The sequence below is a fragment of the Ranitomeya imitator genome, chromosome 1 (genome assembly GCF_032444005.1).
Source record: "Ranitomeya imitator isolate aRanImi1 chromosome 1, aRanImi1.pri, whole genome shotgun sequence".
NCBI classification, from domain to species: Eukaryota; Metazoa; Chordata; class Amphibia; order Anura; family Dendrobatidae; genus Ranitomeya; species Ranitomeya imitator.
This window is the reverse complement of record NC_091282.1, coordinates 332487040-332509487: the sequence shown is the minus strand read 5'-3', so window position 1 is coordinate 332509487 and position 22448 is coordinate 332487040. Positions and strand designations below refer to the sequence as shown.

General features: G+C 41.8%; 1 protein-coding gene across 1 annotated transcript in view; it reads left to right on the top strand.

Annotated features, from left to right (window-relative positions):
- Positions 1-22448, top strand: part of SGSM1 (small G protein signaling modulator 1) — a 446836-nt gene that overhangs the window by 250259 nt on the left and 174129 nt on the right. The window contains exons 4-7 of the mRNA XM_069759191.1: positions 13768-13930; positions 15519-15671; positions 18205-18272; positions 22250-22395. Coding sequence (XP_069615292.1) covers positions 13768-13930; positions 15519-15671; positions 18205-18272; positions 22250-22395 — 530 coding nt within the window. The remainder of the gene's footprint in view (positions 1-13767; positions 13931-15518; positions 15672-18204; positions 18273-22249; positions 22396-22448) is intronic.

Sequence of the window (22448 nt, the reverse complement as noted above, 5' to 3'; positions counted from 1 at the left end):
CTGATATGGAGTTAAACAGTTATTCTCATTGAGATAATCCAGAATAACATCCCTCAGAAACCCTTCAAATATTTTACCAACAATAGAGGTTAGACTTACTGGCCTATAATTTCCAGGTTCACTTTTAGAGCCCTTTTTGAATATTGGCACCACATTTGCTATGCGCCAATCCTGCGGAACAGACCCTGTCGCTATAGAGTCCCTAAAAATAAGAAATAATGGTTTATCTATTACATTACTTAGTTCTCTTAGTACTCGTGGGTGTATGCCATCCGGACCCGGAGATTTATCTATTTTAATCTTATTTAGCCGGTTTCGCACCTCTTCTTGGGTTAGATTGGTGACCCTTAATATAGGGTTTTCATTGTTTCTTGGGATTTCACCTAGCATTTCATTTTCCACCGTGAATACCGTGGAGAAGAAGGTGTTTAATATGTTAGCTTTTTCCTCGTCATCTACAACCATTCTTTCCTCACTATTTTTTAAGGGGCCTACATTTTCAGTTTTTATTCTTTTACTATTGATATAGTTGAAGAACAGTTTGGGATTAGTTTTACTCTCCTTAGCAATGTGCTTCTCTGTTTCCTTTTTGGCAGCTTTAATTAGTTTTTTAGATAAAGTATTTTTCTCCCTATAGTTTTTTAGAGCTTCAATGGTGCCATCCTGCTTTAGTAGTGCAAATGCTTTCTTTTTACTGTTAATTGCCTGTCTTACTTCTTTGTTTAGCCACATTGGGTTTTTCCTATTTCTAGTCCTTTTATTCCCACAAGGTATAAACCGCTTACAGTGCCTATTTAGGATGTTCTTAAACATTTTCCATTTATTATCTGTATTATTAGTTCTGAGGATATTGTCCCAGTCTACCAGATTAAGGGCATCTCTAAGCTGGTCAAACTTTGCCTTCCTAAAGTTCAGTGTTTTTGTGACTCCCTGACAAGTCCCCCTAGTGAAAGACAGGTGAAACTGTACAATATTGTGGTCGCTATTTCCTAGATGCCCGACCACCTGCAGATTTGTTATTCTGTCAGGTCTATTAGATAGTATTAGGTCTAAAAGTGCTGCTCCTCTGGTTGGATTCTGCACCAATTGTGAAAGATAATTTTTCTTGGTTATTAGCAGAAACCTGTTGCCTTTATGGGTTTCACAGGTTTCTGTTTCCCAGTTAATATCCGGGTAGTTAAAGTCCCCCATAACCAGGACCTCATTATGGGTTGCAGCTTCATCTATCTGCTTTAGAAGTAGACTTTCCATGGTTTCTGTTATATTTGGGGGTTTGTAACAGACCCCAATGAGAATTTTGTTACCATTTTTCCCTCCATGAATTTCGACCCATATGGACTCGACATCCTCATTTCCTTCGCTAATATCCTCCCTTAAAGTGGACTTTAGACAAGACTTTACATAGAGACAAACCCCTCCTCCTCTCCGATTTTTACGATCCTTTCTAAACAGACTGTAACCCTGTAAGTTAACTGCCCAGTCATAGCTTTCATCTAACCATGTCTCGGTTATTCCCACTATGTCAAAGTTACCTGTAGATATTTCTGCTTCTAGTTCTTCCATCTTGTTTGTCAGGCTTTTGGCGTTTGCAAGCATGCAGTTTAGAGGATTTTGTTTTGTTCCAATCTCCTCGCTGTGGATTGTTTTAGAAATGTTCTTACCTCCCTTCTGAGTTTGTTTTCCTGGATCTTCTTTGTTCAAGTCTAATGTTTTTCTTCCCGTCCCCTCTTCTTCTAGTTTAACGCCCTCCTGATGAGTGTAGCGAGTCTTCTGGCGAATGTGTGTTTCCCAGGTTTGTTGAGGTGTAGTCCGTCTCTGGCGAGGAGTCCATCGTACAAGTAATTCACACCGTGGTCCAGGAATCCGAATCCTTGTTGTCTGCACCATCGTCTTAGCCAGTTGTTTGCATCAAGGATCCTGTTCCATCTCCTGGTGCCATGCCCGTCTACTGGAAGGATAGAAGAAAAAACTACCTGTGCATCCAGTTCCTTTACTTTCTTCCCCAACTCTTCAAAGTCTTTGCAGATTGTCGGTAGGTCCTTCCTTGCCGTGTCATTGGTGCCAACATGTATCAGAAGAAATGGGTGGACGTCCTTGGAGCTGAAGAGCTTTGGTATCCTATCGGTCACATCCTTGATCATCGCACCTGGAAGGCAGCATACTTCTCTTGCAGTTATGTCCGGTCTGCAGATGGCTGCTTCTGTGCCTCTCAGTAGTGAGTCTCCCACCACCACCACTCTTCGTTGCTTCTTGGCTGTACTTTTTGCTGTCACTTGTTGCTGTGTGCCCTTTTCTTTTTTGCTTGCTGGTATTGCTTCATCCTTAGGTGTGCCATCTTCATCCTCTACAAAGATTTGATATCGGTTCTTCAGTTGTGTGGTTGGTGATTTCTCTATGGTCTTCTTGCTTCTTTTGGTCACATGCTTCCACTCATCTGTTTTTGGAGGTTCTCTGACACTTTTTTCACCTTCTGTGACCAGTAGAGATGCTTCTGTTCTGTCTAGAAAGTCTTCATTCTCTTTGATGAGTTTCAAAGTTGCTATTCTTTCTTCCAGACCCCGCACCTTTTCTTCTAAAAGGGCCACTAGTCTACACTTCTGACAGGTGAAATTTAATTCTTCTTCTGGTCGATCTGTGAACATGTAGCACATGCTGCAGCTCACCATGTAGGTTGTCACATCTGCCATGTTGCTCCTAGATCCTTCTGACTTGCTGTGTGTTTTCCTTCTTGTGTAATCTACTCAGCCAAGCTCTCTTGCAATAATGTCCTACAGGCAAAAATTCCCAACGATCTTCTAGCTTAGGGAGACTCTTCGCTTTCCCAGAAGGCACCTGGAATATGCAAATTAGCCTCCTCAAGCTTGAATCCCTGGTTTGGTGATTCTTTCCAAGCAGCTGGTCCCGGCTGTACCCAACGATCTTCTAGCTTAGGGAGACTCTTCGCTTTCCCAGAAGGCACCTGGAATATGCAAATTAGCCTCCTCAAGCTTGAATCCCTGGTTTGGTGATTCTTCCCAAGCAGCTGGTCCCGGCTGTACCCAACGATCTTCTAGCTTAGGGAGACTCTTCGCTTTCCCAGAAGGCACCTGGAATATGCAAATTAGCCTCCTCAAGCTTGAATCCCTGGTTTGTTGATTCTTTCCAAGCAGCTGGTCCCGGCTGTACCCAACGATCTTCTAGCTTAGGGAGACTCTTCGCTTTCCCAGAAGGCACCTGGAATATGCAAATTAGCCTCCTCAAGCTTGAATCCCTGGTTTGGTGATTCTTTCCAAGCAGCTGGTCCCGGCTGTACCCAACGATTTTCTAGCTTAGGGAGACTCTTCGCTTTCCCAGAAGGCACCTGGAATATGCAAATTAGCCTCCTCAAGCTTGAATCCCTGGTCTCGAATCCCTGGCGTACTCGAGACAAATTGGACAACAACTTTTTGGGTCCAAGTTCTCTTGTTATCCTTGGGAAAATAAAAATTTGGGGGGCTAAAAATCATTTTTGTGGGAGAAAAGGATTTTTTATTTTCACGGCTCTGCGTTGTAAACTGTAGTGAAACACTTGGGGGTTCAAAGTTTTCACAACACATCTAGATAAGTTCCCTGGGAGGTCTAGTTTCCAATATGAGGTCACTTGTGGAGGGTTTGTACTGTTTGGGTACATCAGGGGCTCTGCAAATGCAACATGACGCCTGCAGACCAATCCATCTAAGTCTGCATTCCAAATGGCGCTCCTTCCCTTCCGAGCTCTGCCATGCGCCCAAACAGTGGTTCCCCCCCACATATGGGGTATCAGCGTACTCAGGACAAATTGGACAACAACTTTTGGGGTCCAATTTATTCTGTTACCCTTGTAAAAATACAAAGCTGGGGGCTAAAAAATCATTTTTGTGAAAAAAAAAAAAGAATTTTTATTTTCACGGCTCTGCGTTATAAACTGTAGTGAAACACTTAGGGGTTCAAAGTTCTCACAACACATCTAGATAAGTTCCTTGGGAGGTCTAGTTTCTAATATGGGGTCACTTGTGGGGGGTTTGTACTGTTTGGGTACATCAGAGGCTCTGCAAATGCAACGTGACGCCTGCAGACCAATCCATTTAAGTCTGCATTCCAAATGGCGCTCCTTCCCTTCCGAGCTCTGCCATGCACCCAAACAGTGGTTCCCCCCCCCCCCCACATATTGGGTATCAGCGTACTCAGGACAAATTGGACAACAACTTTTGGAGTCCAATTTATTCTGTTACCCCTTGTGAAAATACAAAACTGGGGGCTAAAAAACAATTTTTGCGAAAACAAAAAAAATTATTTTCACGGCTCTGCGTTATAAACTGTAGTGAAACACTTGGGGGTTCAAAGCTCTCAAAACACATCTAGATAAGTTCCTTAGGGGGTCTAGTTTCCAAAATGGTGTCACTTGTGGGGGGTTTTAATGTTTAGGCACATCAGGGGCTCTCCAAACCAACATGGCGTCCCATCTTAATTCCAGTCAATTTTGCATTGAAAAGTCAAATGGCGCTCCTTCCCTTCCAAGCTCTGCTATGCGCCCAAAAAGTGGTTTACCCCCACATATGGGGTATCGTCGCACTCAGGACAAATTGCACAACAACTCTAGTGGTCTAATTTCTTCTCTTACCCATGGGAAAATAAAAAATTGGGGGCGAAAAGATCATTTTTGTGAAAAATATGATTTTTTTATTTTTACGGCTCTGCATTATAAACTTCTGTGAAGCACTTGTTGCGTCAAAGTGCTCACCACACATCTAGATAAGTTCCTTCAGGGGTCTACTTTCCAAAATGGTGTCACTTGTGATGGGTTCCAATGTTTAGGCACATCAGGGGCTCTCCAAACGCAACATGGCATCCCATCTCAATTCCAGTCAATTTTGCATTGAAAAGTAAAATGGCGCTCCTTCCCTTCCGAGCTCTGCCATACGCCCAATCAATGGTTTACACCCATATATGGGGTATCAGCGTACTCAGGACAAATTGGACAACAATTTTTGAGGTACAATTTCTTCTCTTACTCTTGGGAAAATAAAAAATTGGGGGCGAAAAGATCATTTTTGTGAAAAAATATGATTTTTTATTTTTACGGCTCTGCATTATAAACTTCTGTGATGCACTTGGTGGGTCAAAGTGGTCACCACACATCTAGATAAGTTCCTTAGGGTGTCTACTTTCCAAAATGGTGTCACTTGTGGGGGGTTTCAATGTTTAGGCACATGAGGGGCTCTCCAAACGCAACATGGCGTCCCATCTCAATTCCTGTCAATTTTGCATTGAAAAGTCAAATGGCGCTACTTCCCTTCCGAGCTCTGCCATGCACCCAAACAGTGGTTTACCCCCACATATGGGGTATCAGCGTACTCAGGACAGATTGTACAACAACTTTTGGCATCCATTTTATCCTGTTACCCTTGGTAAAATAAAACAAATTGGAGCTGAAATAAATTTTGTGTGAAAATAAGTTAAATATTCATTTTTATTTAAACATTTCAAAAATTCCTGTGAAACCCCTGAAGGGTTAATAAACTTTTTGAATGTGGTTTTGAGCACCTTGAGGGGTGCAGTTTTTAGAATGGTGTCACACTTGGGTATTTTCTATCATATAGACCCCTCAAAATGACTTAAAATGAGACGTGGTCCCTAAAAAAAAAAAAGGTGTTGTAAAAATGAGAAATTGCTGGTCAACTTTTAACCCTTATAACTCCCTAACAAAAAAAAATTTTGGTTCCAAAATTGTGCTGATGTAAAGTAGACATGTGGCAAATGTTACTTATTAAGTATTTTGCGTGACATATCTCTGTGATTTAAGGGCATAAAAATTTAAAGTTGGAAAATTGCGAAATTTTCTAAATTTTCGCCAAGTTTCCGTTTTTTTCACAAATAAACGCAAGTTATATCGAATAAATTTTGCCACTACCATGAAGTACAATATGTCACGAGAAAACAATGTCAGAATCGCCAAGATCCGTTAAAGCGTTCCAGAGTTATAACCTCATAAAGGGACAGTGGTCAGAATTGTAAAAATTGGCCTAGTCATTAACGTGCAAACCACCCTCGGGGCTTAAGGGGTTAATGACCAGGCCAATTTTTACAATTCTCACCGCTGTCACTTTATGAGATTATAGCACTTCCACGTATCCCACTGATTCTGAGATTGTTTTTTTGTGACATATTGTACTTAATGTTAGTGGTAAAATTTCTTTGATATGACTTGCGTGTATTTATGAAAAAAAGAAATTTGGCTAAAATTTGGAAAATTTAGCAATTTTCAAACTTTTAATTTTGGTGCCCTTAAACCAGAGAGTCGTGTCACACAAAATAGCTAAAAAATAAAATTTCCCACATGTCAACTTTACATCTGCACAATTTTGGAAACATAATTCTTTTTGTTAGGAAGTTATAAGTGTTAAAAGTTGACCAGCGATTTCTCATTTTTGCAACAAAATGTACAAAACCATTTTTTTATTAGGGACCACTTCACATTTGAAGTGAGTTTTGGGGGGTCATTGTGACAGAAAATACCCAAAAGGAACACCATTCTAAAAACTGCACCCCTCAAGGTGCTCAAAACCACATTCAAGTTTATTAACCCTTCTGGTGCTTCACGAGAACTAAAGCAATGTGGAGGTATTGCTCTTACTAGCTATACCTAGATTTGTTGAAATGTTTTATATTTAATGTTTAGCTTATTAAAAAGGCCTACGGCTTGTATTTCAGAACATTTGTATTAAATTACCATTTAGTCTTGTATTGGTCAATAAATACCAGCTGACAAATATAGTTCATGTTTTATTGTAATTTCTGAAATGCCCAGAGATGCTGAGATATTGCAGCGTGTATGGGGATCAAAATTATAGAAATTCTTCATAAGTGAGAATAATATGCCCAAATAGAATGGACTTTTGGCATTAATTTTTCACATGCAGTAAACTGGTACAATAAAGCTATAAATGATGGGTCAGGCAATGGGACTCTACGTAAGCTATACTTAGGGTATGTTCGCACTTTTTCTTCACTGTTTGCTTTTGAGGGGCAGAATCATATGATAAAATGAGTGAAAAAATAAAGCTTTATAAACTAATTTAAATCAATGTAGGTTTAAAAAAAACCTTGATCATGAGGGATCTATCAAAATTATAATTCTTCTGTCATAATTGTTATGGTTCCTGTAAAAAGCCATAATTCCAAGGTGAACAGCGCTCTACTTATCCAAACTTGAAAAAGATCAGCCCATCTAAACAAGCAGGAAATAATGATTTATTACATTTATAATTACTATGGAAAAAAGCAATTTCTTTACCCTTAAGGCTACTTTCACACTAGCGTCGGAATCTCCCCGTCGCAATGCGTCGGGCAGAGATTCCGACGCTAGCGTGTAACGCACTGCACAACGGAGGCAGCGGATGCATTTCTCCGGTGCATCCGCTGCCCCATTGTAAGGTGCGGGGAGGTGGGGGCGGAGTTACGGCCGCACATGCGCGGTCGGAAAAAGCGGTCCTTCAGGAGAAAAATATGTTAAATGTAGCGTTTTTTTGTGCCGACGGTCCGTCAAAGCGCGACGCATCCGTCGCACGACGGATGCGACGTGTGGCAATCCGTCGCAATGCGTCGTCAATACAAGTCTATGGGGAAAAACGCATCCTGCAAGCACTTTTGCAGGATGCGTTTTTTCTGCAAAACGACGCATTGTGACGGATTGCAGTTAACGCTAGTGTGAAAGTAGCCTTATTGGGTCTCATAATCTGTGTTTGTTGTGCTCGCTCTGTAGTCTAATTTTCATGTTAACTTTACGGTACCTATTTAATGGGCAGGGCAATACCAAATGTACTTCAATATTTTGCAACTTTTTGTGGTATAAAAACAGTTTGGAAGAAAATCATTGATGTGTTTTTGTGGTATAATTTTGTGCAATATTTGTATTCTAAATCTGTTGTCTTGATTAAATAACATTATCATTTTATATTTGAGGTTGTTGCAAACACAGAAATACAAAAAATGTGTACTTTATTCTTTATATATTCCTTTATGTAATGAAGCATTTATAACTGGAAAAGTATTTTTCAAATATTGTTGTTTTTTTTTTCAGGTTTTTGTTTTGTTTTTAGTCCGGTTTTGGAACTTGACCATCCATAAGCTTGATCTCTCTTATCATGCACTACTATATATCTGCATTACATTGTAATAGGGGCAAACTTGCATATATTTATTTGAGGAAAGTTTAGTTGTTTGAGATGTATGCACTTGTTAGGGCCCCTTTCCACTTGTGAGGAAAACGGACGAGTGCAATCCGATAAAAAATCGGATTGCACTCGGACCAATGTTAATCAATAGGTGACATTCCATTTGCGATTTTTTTCTCAGCCGAAATCGGACTGAGAAAAATCTGTGTCGGCTGAGAAAAAAATCGCAGCATGCTGCGTATTGCTGCGATTCTCGGACGAGACTCGCCAATGCAAGTCAATGGGTGCGAGAAAAAAAACGCACAGCACTCGCACCATGCGAGTGCTGTCCGATTTTTACGCACCCGTGTCCTTAGAAAAGCCGGCAATTGAGCGCAGAGTACAGTAAAATCACACTGACAGGTTAGATTAGAGTAGATATATACACATAGAATAGGTATATATACATATATATATGTCAGGGAGACACCTATATATATATATTTATATTTCTTCCAGCGCGAGATAGTAAAGCTATTCAATTCAATTACCGGCTTTTCCTATCTCCTTCACAAACCCGACATGATATGAGACCTGGTTTACATACAGTAAACCATCTCATATCACCATTTTTTTTGCATATTCCACACTACTAATGTTAGTAGTGTGTATATGCAAAATTTGGCCGTTCTAGCTAGTAAAATAAGGGGTTAAATGGCGGAAAAAATTGGCGTGGGCTCCCGCGCAATTTTCTCCGCCAGAGTAGTAAAGCCAGTGACTGAGGGCAGATATTAATAGCCTGGAAAGGGTCCATGGTTATTGCCCCCCCCCGTGGCTAAAAACATCTGCCCCCAGCCACCCCAGAACAGGCACATCTGGAAGATGCGCCTATTCTGGCACTTGGCCACTCTCTTCCCATTCCCGTGTAGCTGTGGGATATGGGGTAATGAAGGGTTAATGCCACCTTGCTATTGTAAGGTGACATTAAGCCAAATTAATAATGGAGAGGCGTCAATTATGACACCTATCCATTATTAATCCAATACTAGTAAAAGGTTAAAAAAAAAACACACACATTATTAAAAATTAATTTATTGAAAAAATCACAAAGGCTGTTGTATTAATTTATTCTACTCTCAATCCACTCACTGAAGACACTCGATCTGTAAATTAAAAAAAATTAATAAACCAACAATATACATACCTTCCGAGGATCTGGCACGTCCAACGATGTAGATCCATCTGAAGGGGTTAAAATATTTTGCAGACACGAGCTCCGCTAATGCAGGATGTTCATTTCTGCAAAACCCCGGCGAATGAAGCTAAATATAGGTCAATGATCTATATTTAGCTTCATTTGCGGTGAGGCGCCCTCTGCTGGCTGTTCCTAGATCGTGGGAACTTTCCTAGAAAGCTCCCTGGCTCGAGTTCATATGAGGACAACCAGCAGAGGGCGCCGTACCAGACCCGAAAATGTGGTAGTCCGCGTTGGAAAGTGCGTCACGAACTAACGGACCATTCCAAACGCATGCTGATTTTGACATGCGTTAGGATCCGTTACACTAATGGAAGTCTATGGGTGAGTAAACTTGTCTATTACAATGCATTAGTGCCTCTTCAAACGGATCCGTTAAACAGATTGCCCTAACGCAATGTGGACCTAACCTTAGCTCACAGGGTAATAATGTAGAGCAGCCTGTGAACATGCCCCCAGAGAATCATAATAGCATAGTAACATAGTTTTTAAGGGTGAAGGAAGACTTATAGTCCATTTAGTTCAACCCATAGCCTAACCTAACATGCCCTAACATGTTGGTCCAGAGGAAGGCAAAAAAAAAACCATGTGGCAAAGAGTAAGGCTACTTTCACACTTGCGTCGGTACGGGTCCGTCGCTATGCGTCGGACCGACATACTGACGCACGTGAAATTTGTGCACGGCGTGGGCAGCGGATTCAGTTTTTCAATGCATCCACTGCCCATTCTGAAGTCCGGGGAGGAGGGGGCAGAGTTTCGGCTGCGTATGCGCAGTAGAAAATGGCAGACACGATGGACAAAAAAACGTTACATTAAACTAATTGCGACGGATTTCAAAAAACGCAAGTGTGAAAGTAGCCTAAGCTCCACATTGGGGGAAAAAAATTCCTTCCCGACTCCACATGCGGCAGTCAGACTAGTTCCCTGGATCACCGCCCTACCAAGGAATCTAGTATATATAACCTGTAACATTATACTTTTCAAGAAAGTCATCCAGTCCCCTCTTAAATTTTAGTAATGAATCGCTCATTACAACATCATACGGCAGAGAGTTCCATAGTCTCATTGCTCTTACAGTAAAGAATCCGCGTCTGTTATTATGCTTAAACCTTCTTTCCTCCAGACGTACAGGATGCCCCCTTGTCCCTGTCTCAGGTCTATGATTAAAAAGATCATCAGAAAGGTCTTTGTACTGTCCCCTCATATTTATACATTGTAATAAGATCACCCCATAGCCTTCGTTTTTCCAAACTAAATAGTCCCAAGTGTCATAATCTATCTTGGTATTGCAGACCTCCCAGTCCTCTAATAACCTTGGTCGCTCTTCTCTGCACCCGCTCCAGTTCAGCTATGTCTTTCTTATACACTGGAGCAGAGGTGTATCTAGGGTTTGTGGCACAAATTCATTTTGGCGTCCCCCCATGGACATATGCCTCCCGTCAACCCCATCATTGCCGTCTCCTCCCCCATCATTGCTCTCTCCCTGTCAGTCCCATCATTGCCCTCTCCTCCTCCACCATCCCCATCATTGCCCTCTCCTCCTCCACCATCCCCATCATTGCTCTCTCCCCGTCAGCCCCATCATTGCCCTCTCATCCTCCACCATCCCCATCATTGCTCTCTCCCCGTCAGCCCCATCATTGCCCTCTCCTCCCCCCCCACACACACACCATTCACTTCTCTGCACTTTCCCCTGCAGCGCGATACACACACACACACCCAATACTGAGCCATACACACATTCACATACACACACACACAATGTATTCCTGTTACCGTTTTTTGATCTGAATATAATGTGGTTGTTATATACTTGTTATTGGATCATGTGGGGCTCTTTTTAGAGCTGGGACGTCATTGACTTGTGTGTGACCTAGCCCTGTATATATCTACGTAGATGCCTACAAATTTTCGCATGTTCCTGGATACATCTTTGGCCCTTTAGTTATGTATATATACTGTTTATATTACTAACATGGCATGTATGGTTCCCAGTGCCCTTTTCTTGTTTTTTGTTTTGTGTATCTTGTCTGGTGGCTAATCACTGTTGCCACCGTCTCCGTGTCTTCCACAATAAAGCTATTTTTACTGAAAGACCATAGGTTATTGGTTGGATTTTCCTCCCCCTATACACACACACACACACACACACACATTCACTCACACACACACACACACACACACACATTCACATACACACACACATTCACATACACACACATTCACATACACACACATTCACATACACACACATTCACATACACACACACATTCACTCACACACACACACACACACACACACACACACACATTCACTCACACACACACACATTCACTCACACACACACACATTCACACACACACACATTCACACACACACATTCACATACACACATTCACATACACACACACACATACACACACATTCACACATACACACATTCACACATACAGACATTCACATACACACATTCACATACACACATTCACATACACACATTCACACACACGATACACACATTCACACACACATTCACACACACACTCACATACACACTCACATACACACACTCACATACACACACACATTCACATACACAAACACATACACACATTCACATACACCTCTCACCTCCCCTCGCGCTCTGCCGCAGCATCTCACCGCCTTTCTCTGACACAGCCGGCCGCTGAATGATGACGTCATCTAGCGGCGCGTCTGTGTGAGAGGAAGCAAGAGGAAGCAGGAAGACAGATCGCTGGGCAGCGGAGCTGCAGGGATTTCTCACTGCCCGCCACAGCCACTCTGCAGGGGCTCCCCTCCACCTCTGCACACGTTGGGAGTCGGCACTCTGCAGCTCCTCTGTGCCGGCTGTCAGCTTGACAGTCGGCACAGAGAACAGCTGACTCCCAGACCGGGGGCAGCAGAATGCAGCCGCTGGGGGAGACACTGCGGACCGCCGAATTAGGCGGCCCAACTGCGCCCCCCTGCCGGCTGTGCCCGGGACACGTGCCCCGGCTGCCCGCCCCCCCCCCCCCAGATACGCCACTGCACTGGAGACCAGAACTGTGCACGGTATTCTAAGTGTGGTCGAACTAGTGACTTGTATAGAGGTAAAATTATGTTCTCCTCATGAGCATCTATGCCTCTTTTAATGCATCCCATTATTTTATTTGCCTTTGTAGCAGCTGCCTGACACTGGCCACTAAATGTGAGTTTGTCATCCACCCATACACCCAGGTCTTTTTCACTCTGTTTTCCCCAGAGTTTTAGAATTAAGCACATAGTTACACATCTTATTACTTCTACCCAAGTGTATGACCTTACATTTATCCCCATTAAAACTCATTTTGCCATTTATCAGCCCAAGCTTCTTGTTTACATAAATCATCCTGTAATATAAAATTGTCCTCCCCTGTATTAATTACCCTGCAGAGTTTAGTGTCGTCTGCAAATATTGAAATTCTGCTCTGTATGCCCCCTACAAGGTCATTAATAAATATGTTAAAAAGAAGAGGGCCCAATACTGATCCCTGTGGTGCCCCACTGCTAACTGCGACCCAGTCCGAGTGTGCTCCATTAATAACCACCCTTTGTTTCCTATCCCTGAGCCAGCTCTTAACCCACTTACACATATTTTCCCCTATCCCCATTATTCTCATTTTATGTGTCAACCTTTTGTGTGGCACCGTATCAAAAGCTTTTGAAAAGTCCATATACACTACGTCCACTGCATTTCCTGTGAGCCACGTCCCATTGGTGAAAACCATAATGTTTTGCACTAAATTAAAAGGTGCTATTTCTCGGGTACCATGTGGGAGATATAAAACCAAAAAAAGGCGTGGTTGGGGAGCAGTGAGAACAATATAGAAGCAAAAACTGGCCACTTTTGATTTCGTGAAAGGCTGTCTTTAAACTGTATTTTGTTCTGGCTCGAATTCTTTTTTAATGCGACCACAAAATTTCCATATGACAAATGGTAACACAAATTTATGAATGAATCAGAACATTAAAAAGTTGTTCTGATTCATACTTTTCTTGACTAGTGCATAATTAAGATGTGGGTGTCAGCATCTGTTTAAGGTATATAAGCGAGAGTTTGTAAAAGCATGGGTGTTAAAATTATTCAAATAAACTCTATCTGAACATATGGAATTGATATTGTTTCTTACTGGAGTTTGGAAACAAGCAGGCTTTCCATTTACTGCTCATTTACATTGTATCTTTTACTTTGTATGTAGATTGCCTACATTGAAAATTGTACAAATTCTCAGCTAAAAAATAAATAGATGTAAAGTATAGTGTTTTTTTACGTACATTATGCTGATGTAACTCTCTGAAAATTTTCCTTTGTGTGATTACAGCTGCAGTGGAAGCCTGCGTTCTTCATGGTCTGAGACGCAGGGCTGCTGGATTTTTGCGCAGTAACAAAATTGCCGCATTATTTATGAAAGTGGGAAAGAGCTTTCCTCTGGCAGATGAGCTTTGCAGGAAGGTACAGGATCTTGAACAGCTTTTAGAGAGCAAGTAAGAAATGTTTCTTTTTCCAGAAAATCTTTTAGTATAATTATTATTTTTACCCTATTTATATAGATGACCGCAATAAATTGTAGGCTTTCAGCTCCTATTATAATAATTCTAGTTCTAGATTCTTTAATGCCATAACAGAAAGCTGATAAAATAGGATCTTGTCACTGTTAAATGCTTTTATGGTTAAAATGATACCAAGTATGTGTATAAAACTTGGTGTCTTAGGACCTAACTTATTTCAGAGTTTGTTTTATTTTATTTTGTATTTTAATTTAGTTGTTTCTTTTTTCTGCTGTGGATCTTTGAATGGTGAGATCTGTATAACCTTCGCTCCCACCACCAAGTGGCAGCTTTCTGCCTATGACAGCTTTCTGTGTATCCTATGCAATCAGTGGTGTGGGCGGGTTTTACAGAGTTCCATATTTAGAGATCTGCAGAAGAAAAAACTGGGGGATTGTATCAAAATTGAAGCAAGCAGCCCATTTAGGATGTGTGCAAATGTCTTCCACACTTGGGCGAATCCACCGAATATACCAAGAGGAAGACTCTTCAGGAAGCACTGGCATTTTTTTGTCGGTTCCTCATACCTTTTTCTTAATTTTTGGCCATCTTTTTTTGAGCCATCCCATTGCCTTGAATTTTACAGTAAAGTATAGAGCAACTTCAGAGTGGAATATGCCTGAAGAATGGTCAGCTTGGTCTTTTGACCACTTGGCATCTTGGAAACATGGAGTGTTTAAAAGACGCTGAAAAAAAATGGAACATATGCACAGCAATTAGGTTTTACATGGAAATGCATATGTTCATTGGTTTAAGCATTGAGTGGGAGATTATTCAAGTGATTTTCACAGCACACCCACCTGAAATGATGATGTGTGCATACCCTAAGGCCTCTTTCACACTTTTCACAGCAAAATGACGTATAGACTGACGTCACTAAAATAGTGAAAACCGTGTGTGATGGATCCAGTGTAAGGACAGATGCGTCGTTTGTGTTGTTGCCACAATTTCAATTTATATATTTTCGGGAATCAAATGTCCGGACACAAGAGAGAAATTTTTTTTATTTCCGGGCATGCTTACAATTAAAAAACAGGATCTGTCGCTGGCTTCCTGCGAGTGACAGTCAGCGACGGATCCTGCATCCATAGGCTTCCATTGTAGCTGACGACGGACAACGCAGGACCCGTCGCTTAACGATTTTCCGACCGCTATTTTGCGACGGATCCAGTGCACGACGGATGAAACGGATGACCATCCGTCACAATCCGTCGCTAATACAAGTCTATGGGAAAAAACAGGATCCTGCAAATTTTTTTGCAGGATCCTGTTTTCTCACAAGGCGACGTATCTCGACGGGACACTGCCGACGGAAGTGTGAAAGAGGCCTAAGTGACAAATTGCTGGAATCAGTTTTTCTGCCCCTATATCAGGCTGCTCTCAAATGGGGTAGCAAAAACCTGGTGGCGGATTCTCTTTAAACCTTAAAACCATGTCATGATGGGCTTTGCTCTCTCTGCTGCAAGCTGTTCTTCATTTGTCTATCTCTTTTGCTCTCACTGATCTGCCTGACATTTATTTCTAGAAAGAATCAAATGCAAGGTGCCCAGGAAACTGTTCGCAAGAACCAGAGACTTCCTAATTTATCACCGCAGGCCATCAAGCATCTATGGATTCGTACAGCACTTATTGAAAAAGTGTTAGATAAAATTGTTCTTCACTTAGTGGAAAACTCCAGGTAAACACATGATTTTTCTCTTACCACTGTTAGTGTATTCAGTTGATTTCTTTGTCATTACTGAACACAGACTTACGGTACATGTATTTTTTTATATATGTATTGTAACTTTTGCATAATTTTGGCTAATTGATTTGTTATGACTTGATCAGTCTTACATTTAAAACCTGCATAAATTGTTTTCTTAACCCCTTCAAGACATTGGATGTACCAATACCTATTTTGCAGTGCGTTCCCGCAAGTGGATGCACCAGTATGTCCTGACGATCGTATGGGCACAGGAGCGGTGCCTGCACAATTGCTTCTCGGAGATCAACTGAAGTGATAGCCGAGATCCGGCTATCACACTGCCCCAGGCTGTTTAAAATGCAGCAATCAATAGCGATTGCAGCAAGAGAGGGAGGGAACTCCGCCTTTTCTGTCTGATCAGCACCCCCGTTGATGTCATCACGGAAGCCTGATGGTTGCCACCACTTACCACCACTGCTCTCCGCGCCGGCGAGTGATGTCAGCAGCATGATAACATGACTTGATCATGCTGCCAACGTCGCTCTGACCTGGCAGTCAGAGCTTCAATTGTACCTCAAACTATTCTAGCAAATCCTGAACTCCAATATGGAGCTTCTTTCCTTGTGAGCTTTTCACTGTGCCACATCGGAATCTCTCCCATTCATGTGTGCTCAGCACTGGTTTTGAACAGCTGACATGTGCCTCTAACAGCCACGGGTGGAATATCGATCCACCCACGGCTGTTAACTTGTTAAATGCCGCTGTCAATCTCTGACAGCGGCATTTAAGTCGCGCTTACCGGAAGCGCGCCTGAAATCCCGCCCATCGGTAACCTCGTCACGTTATTGCGGGTCGCTGATGGGTTGGCATGAGGACCGGAGGTCTCCAGCAGGTTGTCATAGCCGAATTGCCATGAGCGCCACCCAGGGGGCATTTTTGCTACACACAGGCGATCTGATAATCGCCTGTGTGTAGCAGAGGAGATCAAAGTACTGCAGCTTTTAGTCTCCCATGCAAAAAAAAAATGGTTTAACATTTTGGGAAAAAAAAAAAAAAGTTCAATTCACCCTCCTTTTGCCCCCAAAAACAAGCCCCTCACATGGCCATTTTGACCAAAAAATTTAAAAGTTATGGCTCTGGGAAGAAGGGGAGCGAAAAACGAAAACGCAAAACTGAAAATACCTCTGGTCATAAAGGGGTTAAAAACTTGGGGCCAAAGCAGCATTTTAGTGGAAAAAAAATTGTAATTTTCCATTTACTCAGCCCAATGTTATACAACTCTGTGAATCGCCTAAGGGTTAAAAATGCTCACTACACCCCTAGATGAATTCCTCAAGAGGTTTAGTTTCCAAAATGGGGTCACTTGTGGGATTTTTGGCATGTCAGGGGCTCTTCAGATGTGACGTGGCATCCGTAATCTATTCCTGCTAAAATTGTGCTCCAGAATTCAATTTGCGCTCATTCCTTCCGAACCCTGCCGTTGCAAGAAAAATTGCACAGCAAATTGTGCTGTCCATTTTTTACTGCGAAAATGAAAAATTTTGTCCTAAAGCCACCTTTTGCGTGTATTCTTTTTTTTAATTTTCATGGCTCAACGTTGTAAAATTCTGTGAAGAGTAAGCGTTGTTTTAATTTTTGCCAGAATTGATCAGTCATTATTAAAATTCTCAGGTGAAATTTGTATTCGGTAAAGACAGACTGTCCCATTTCTACTGATATTGAAAGATAGGAGACAAAAAAAGCGCAAATAGGGTCTTATCCCCAGGATTGTTTCTGATCAATTGTGAGAGAACTGCTCACCTGGTAGTACACAGTACAAGCGTGTAGTTTGTCAGCTGCTGCAGATCCACAGGTCGGCGCTGCGACCTCTCAGAACCGTTATAATAGATGAAATGTGGATTACATCCGCGCTGCTGCGACAAATAATAGATCCAGATATACTTGTAAGATGTTCGGGTGGTTTATTCAACGCGTTTCGAAGCTCATGGCTTCTTCTTCAGGAAGTTTCCACACAGAGATATATCTCTACTGATGAGATTCTCTGTAGATGGGAGGAGCGAGGAGAGCTCCTCCCTCCTCTCCCTTCTTTCTAATTAGGAAATGGCAGTTACTGCTCATAAGATTCTATCTCAGTAATGGGACAGTCTGTTTTCACTGGATACATGTTTTACCTGTGAATTGAGAATTTTGAAAATGAATGATAAATTCTGGCAGAGAAAGAAGCAGAGTTCTCTGATAAAATATATGACATAGTTGCTTATTTTCATGTGTAATTTATCTAATAAAAATTCAAACTACGGTTACTCTTTATCTTTCGTCTCAGGTAGAGGAAGGTAAATACCAGATGGTGCCATTGTGGTATAGGGAGTATGAGGCATTTTGTAACGAATTTATAAACTGGTATTTAGGAACGTGCTTTCTGCTTTTTATGAATACGGTGCCACAGGAGTTTTGAGTGAAAATGTGTCAGTTTATTTTAAATTGTAGTAACTTTTTGATTTATTTTATTTTTTTTAATTCACAGCAAATATTATGAGAAGGAAGCGCTTTTAATGGATCCTGTGGAGGGACCAATCCTTGCCTCTCTGCTGGGTAAACAGTTTGAGATTTTTAAAAACACTAATAAGATGGCTTCATGAAAATATGTGCAATGAAATAGTCAGAATGAGGTGTATTGAGGCTAGCAGGTGACTCTATTACAACTTGCTATGTTAACTTCTCCCTAACTAGGGCTTATTTGTTCACTGGATAAAAATCCAAAACTTACTTCCAGAATAGAGATCCAAGGTTGTACCATTGGATTTCTGGCAAAAATGTTCCTCACGTGATCCTTGGCATTTCTAACAGGAGCAGGTGCCACACATTATAGCTAAAAATCTGCAGAGAAATTCTCTGATGCGTCCAAAAAGGTTCAAATATATCTCACTCACATAAATAAGATGCAAATTGTTAGCAGAATTTGCAATGAAACCTGCTAAATGTGAACATACCTGAACAGATTTTACCAATATGTATTCAATGAAGGACTGATTACTGACTGAAATTTAGTAAAATTAGCCGATTTGTGAATCCCAAATTTTGTGAACTAGACTATTAATAGCTTTACCATAGTCTTGTCGTTGACTCCACCTCTTCTCCCTGCTTTGTGTTGTGTTAATCCGCTTTGAATAAAGTATCACGACTAGTGATGAGCGAATATACTCGTTACTCGAGATTTCTCGAGCATGCTCGGGTGTCCTCCAAGTGTTTTTTAGTGCTCGGAGATTTAGTTTTTCTTGCTGCATCTGAATGGTTTACAGCTATTAGCCAGCTTGATTACATGTGGGGATTCCCTAGCAACCAGGCAACCCCCACATGTACTTATGCTGGCTAACAGATGTAAATCATTCAGCTGCGGCAAGAAAAACGAAATCTCCGAGCACTAAAAAAATACTCGGAGAACACCCGAGCGTGCTAGAGAAATCTCGAGTAACGAGTATATTCGCTCATCACTAATCATGACCAATACGGTGAGTGCAGCCTTTTCTTTCTATTAGACATTCTCGTTGCACTTTATATCTGGCAAGCACCCAGACTACTACTGTTTTACCGGACTCCTGAGTAGCTGTCTAGCATGGTACATTGTGACCAGCATCTTGGTCCTGGTGCCGGGTTCCACTGTTTTCTTATCCACTGACAACAAACACAGTTGGGTTCAGAAATATTGCAACAGTGGCAGAATTTTCAAAGTGTAGCTTCTGTACATCAGTGCAATGGATTTGAGACAAAGCTATCAGGTTGTGATTAAAGTGTAGAAATAGAGATTGGCAAGGTGGGTCATTAAGTTAATATGTTATACTTTGCTTAAAGCCACGTTTTCACGGTCAGTTTTTAGTCAGTATTTTACCTCAGTATTTGTAAGCCCAAATCGAGGAGTGGGTGATAAATACAGAAATGATGACGTGTTTACATTTTACTTTTCCTCTGATTGTTCCTCTCCTGATATTGGATGACAAATAGTGAGGTAAAATACTGACCAAATACTGAACGTGTGAACGTACCCAAAAGGGTATCAGTCAGCACAGTTATATCCCCCTACTATTTATATGTGCACTAGATGGTGGCCCGATTCTAACGCATCGGGTATTCTAGAATATGCATGTCCACGTAGTATATTGCACAGCCCACGTAGTATATTGCCCAGCCCACGTAGTATATTGCCCAGTCACGTAGTATATTGCCCATCCACGTAGTATATTGCCCAGCCACGTAGTATATTGCCCAGCCATGTAGTATATTGCCCAGCCACGTAGTATATTGCCCAGTCACGTAGTTTATTGCCCAGCCACGTAGTATATTGCCCAGCCACGTAGTATATTGCCCAACTACGTAGTATATTGCCCAGCCACGCAGTATATTGCCCAGCTACGTAGTATATTGCCCAGTCACGTAGTATATTGGCCAGCTGCGTAGTATATTGCCCAGCCACGTAGTATATTGCCCAGTCACGTAGTATATTGCCCAGTCACGTAGTATATTGCCCAGCCACGTAGTATATTGCCCAGTCACGTAGTATATTGCCCAGCCATGTAGTATACAGCACAGAGCCACGTAGTATATTGCCCAGCCACGTAGTATATTGTCCAGCTACATAGTATATTGCCCAGCCACGTAGTATATTGCCCAGTCACGTAGTATATTGCCCAGTCACGTAGTATATTGCCCAGTCACGTAGTATATTGCCCAGCGACGTAGTATACAGCACAGAGCCACGTAGTATACAGCACAGAGCCACGTAGTGTACAGCACAGAGCCACGTAGTATATTGCCCAGTCACGTAGTATATTGTCCAGTCGCGTAGTATATAACACTGCCCATGCAGTATATAACAGTGGCCACGTAATATCTAGCACAGCCCACGGAGTATATCACACAGCCCACATAATATATAACACTGCCTATGTAGTATATAGCAGCCACGCGGTATCTAACACAGCCCACGTAGTATACAGCAGTGTGGGCACCATATCCCTGTTAAAAAAAAAATAATTAAAATAAAAAATAGTTATATACTCACCCGCCGGGATCGAATCCAGCGAGGCTCTGGCGCAGGCGATGAGCGCGCGGCTGCCTCCATCTTCCGTTCCCAGGATGCATTGCGAAATTACCCAGATGACTTAGCGGTCTCGCAAGACCGCTAAGTCTTCTGGGTAATTTCGCAATGCATCGCTGGGAATGGAAGATGGCGGCAGGCGCGAGCGGCTCGGCGGACTACGGAGGGTGAGTATAGCAGGTTTTTTGTTTTTTTATTATTTTTAACATTACATTTTTTTACTATTGATGCCGCATAGGCAGCATCAATAGTAAAAAGTTGGGGACACACAGGGTTAATAGCGGCTGTAACGGAGTGCGTTACCCGCGACATAACGCGGTCCGTTACCGCCGGCATTAACCCTGTGTGAGCGGTGACCGGAGGGGAGGATGCAGGCACTGGGCACTGACTGCGGGGAGTAAGGAGCGGCCATTTTCTTCTGGACTGTGCCCGTCGCTGATTGTTCGTGGCTGTTTTGCCGCGACCAATCAGCGACTTGGATTTCCATGACAGACAGAGGCCGCGACCAATGAATATCCGTGACAGACAGACAGACAGAAGTGACCCTTAGACAATTATATAGTAGATATAGCTCTTTCAAAGACAAGTCCAGCAGTATCTTTACATGGCCAGTCTGTTCCTTAATTACTGAGAAATTGCCTATTAAATTGATATGCAAATGAGGCTGACAGATTATAGTAGATCTGAAACCCTTGCCACTCCAGCCCTATTCCCCACCCAGATTTCCTTGCAGAAGCTTCATATCTACCATTTGTATATCAATTTAAACACTGATTTTTCAGTAATGGAGAAACGGACAGGACATGTAAAGGTATTGCTGGACTTGTCTTTGAAAGAGCTAAATGTACATACAAATAGTATACATGGTGACATCTAAAGGATTTTCCGCTACTATGTTATTGATTACCTATTTTAGGATAGGACATCAATATTATAAGCAGATTTTCCCCATAAAATTGCGTGTAATCAACCCATGACCGTATCAATAAAGATAGTATCAAAATAGAAGCAGCTTTATTTAAAACATGACATACAAAAGAGGCAAAAATAGCAGTGACAAAAATGCGATAAAATCACACAAAAATACTGAAAAGCGCAATGAAAAAAATGCAAGCAGACTAATTTTTCTAGTAGGTTCAGAAATGCTTCAACATCAAAAACTCAAATATTCCTTGTAGGAATGTAGCCGAATAAGAAGGATCTTTTCAAGGAAACCTGAAAATGAAGAGCCAAGGTGACATTATGCAGCAGAGCCTCTACTGCCGGAATGGAGAAGAAAATGAGACACTGATTTGCCAAATACCTTACATATTAATAAAAGCCGAATTATGACGCAAATTATGGCTCTATAATGAGCATTTTTCATAATGTTTTGCACTCTCCTATCACACACTAGGTCTGATTTTACAAGGGTACTGTTACTGACAGGTTCCCTTTAATAGCTTTTTATATTATTGTCTGATCATTTAATTTGTAGTTGGCCCATGTGCCCTGGAGTATACAAAAATGAAAACCGCAGACCATTTCTGGACCGATCCATCAGCAGATGAACTTGTTCAGAGACATCGCATCCATAGTTCTCATTGCCGACAGGATTCTCCAACAAAAAGGCCTGCCTTGTGTGTGAGTATGCTCAGCTCCTCCGCTTCCTGACATCAATCTAAGACCATGTTAGC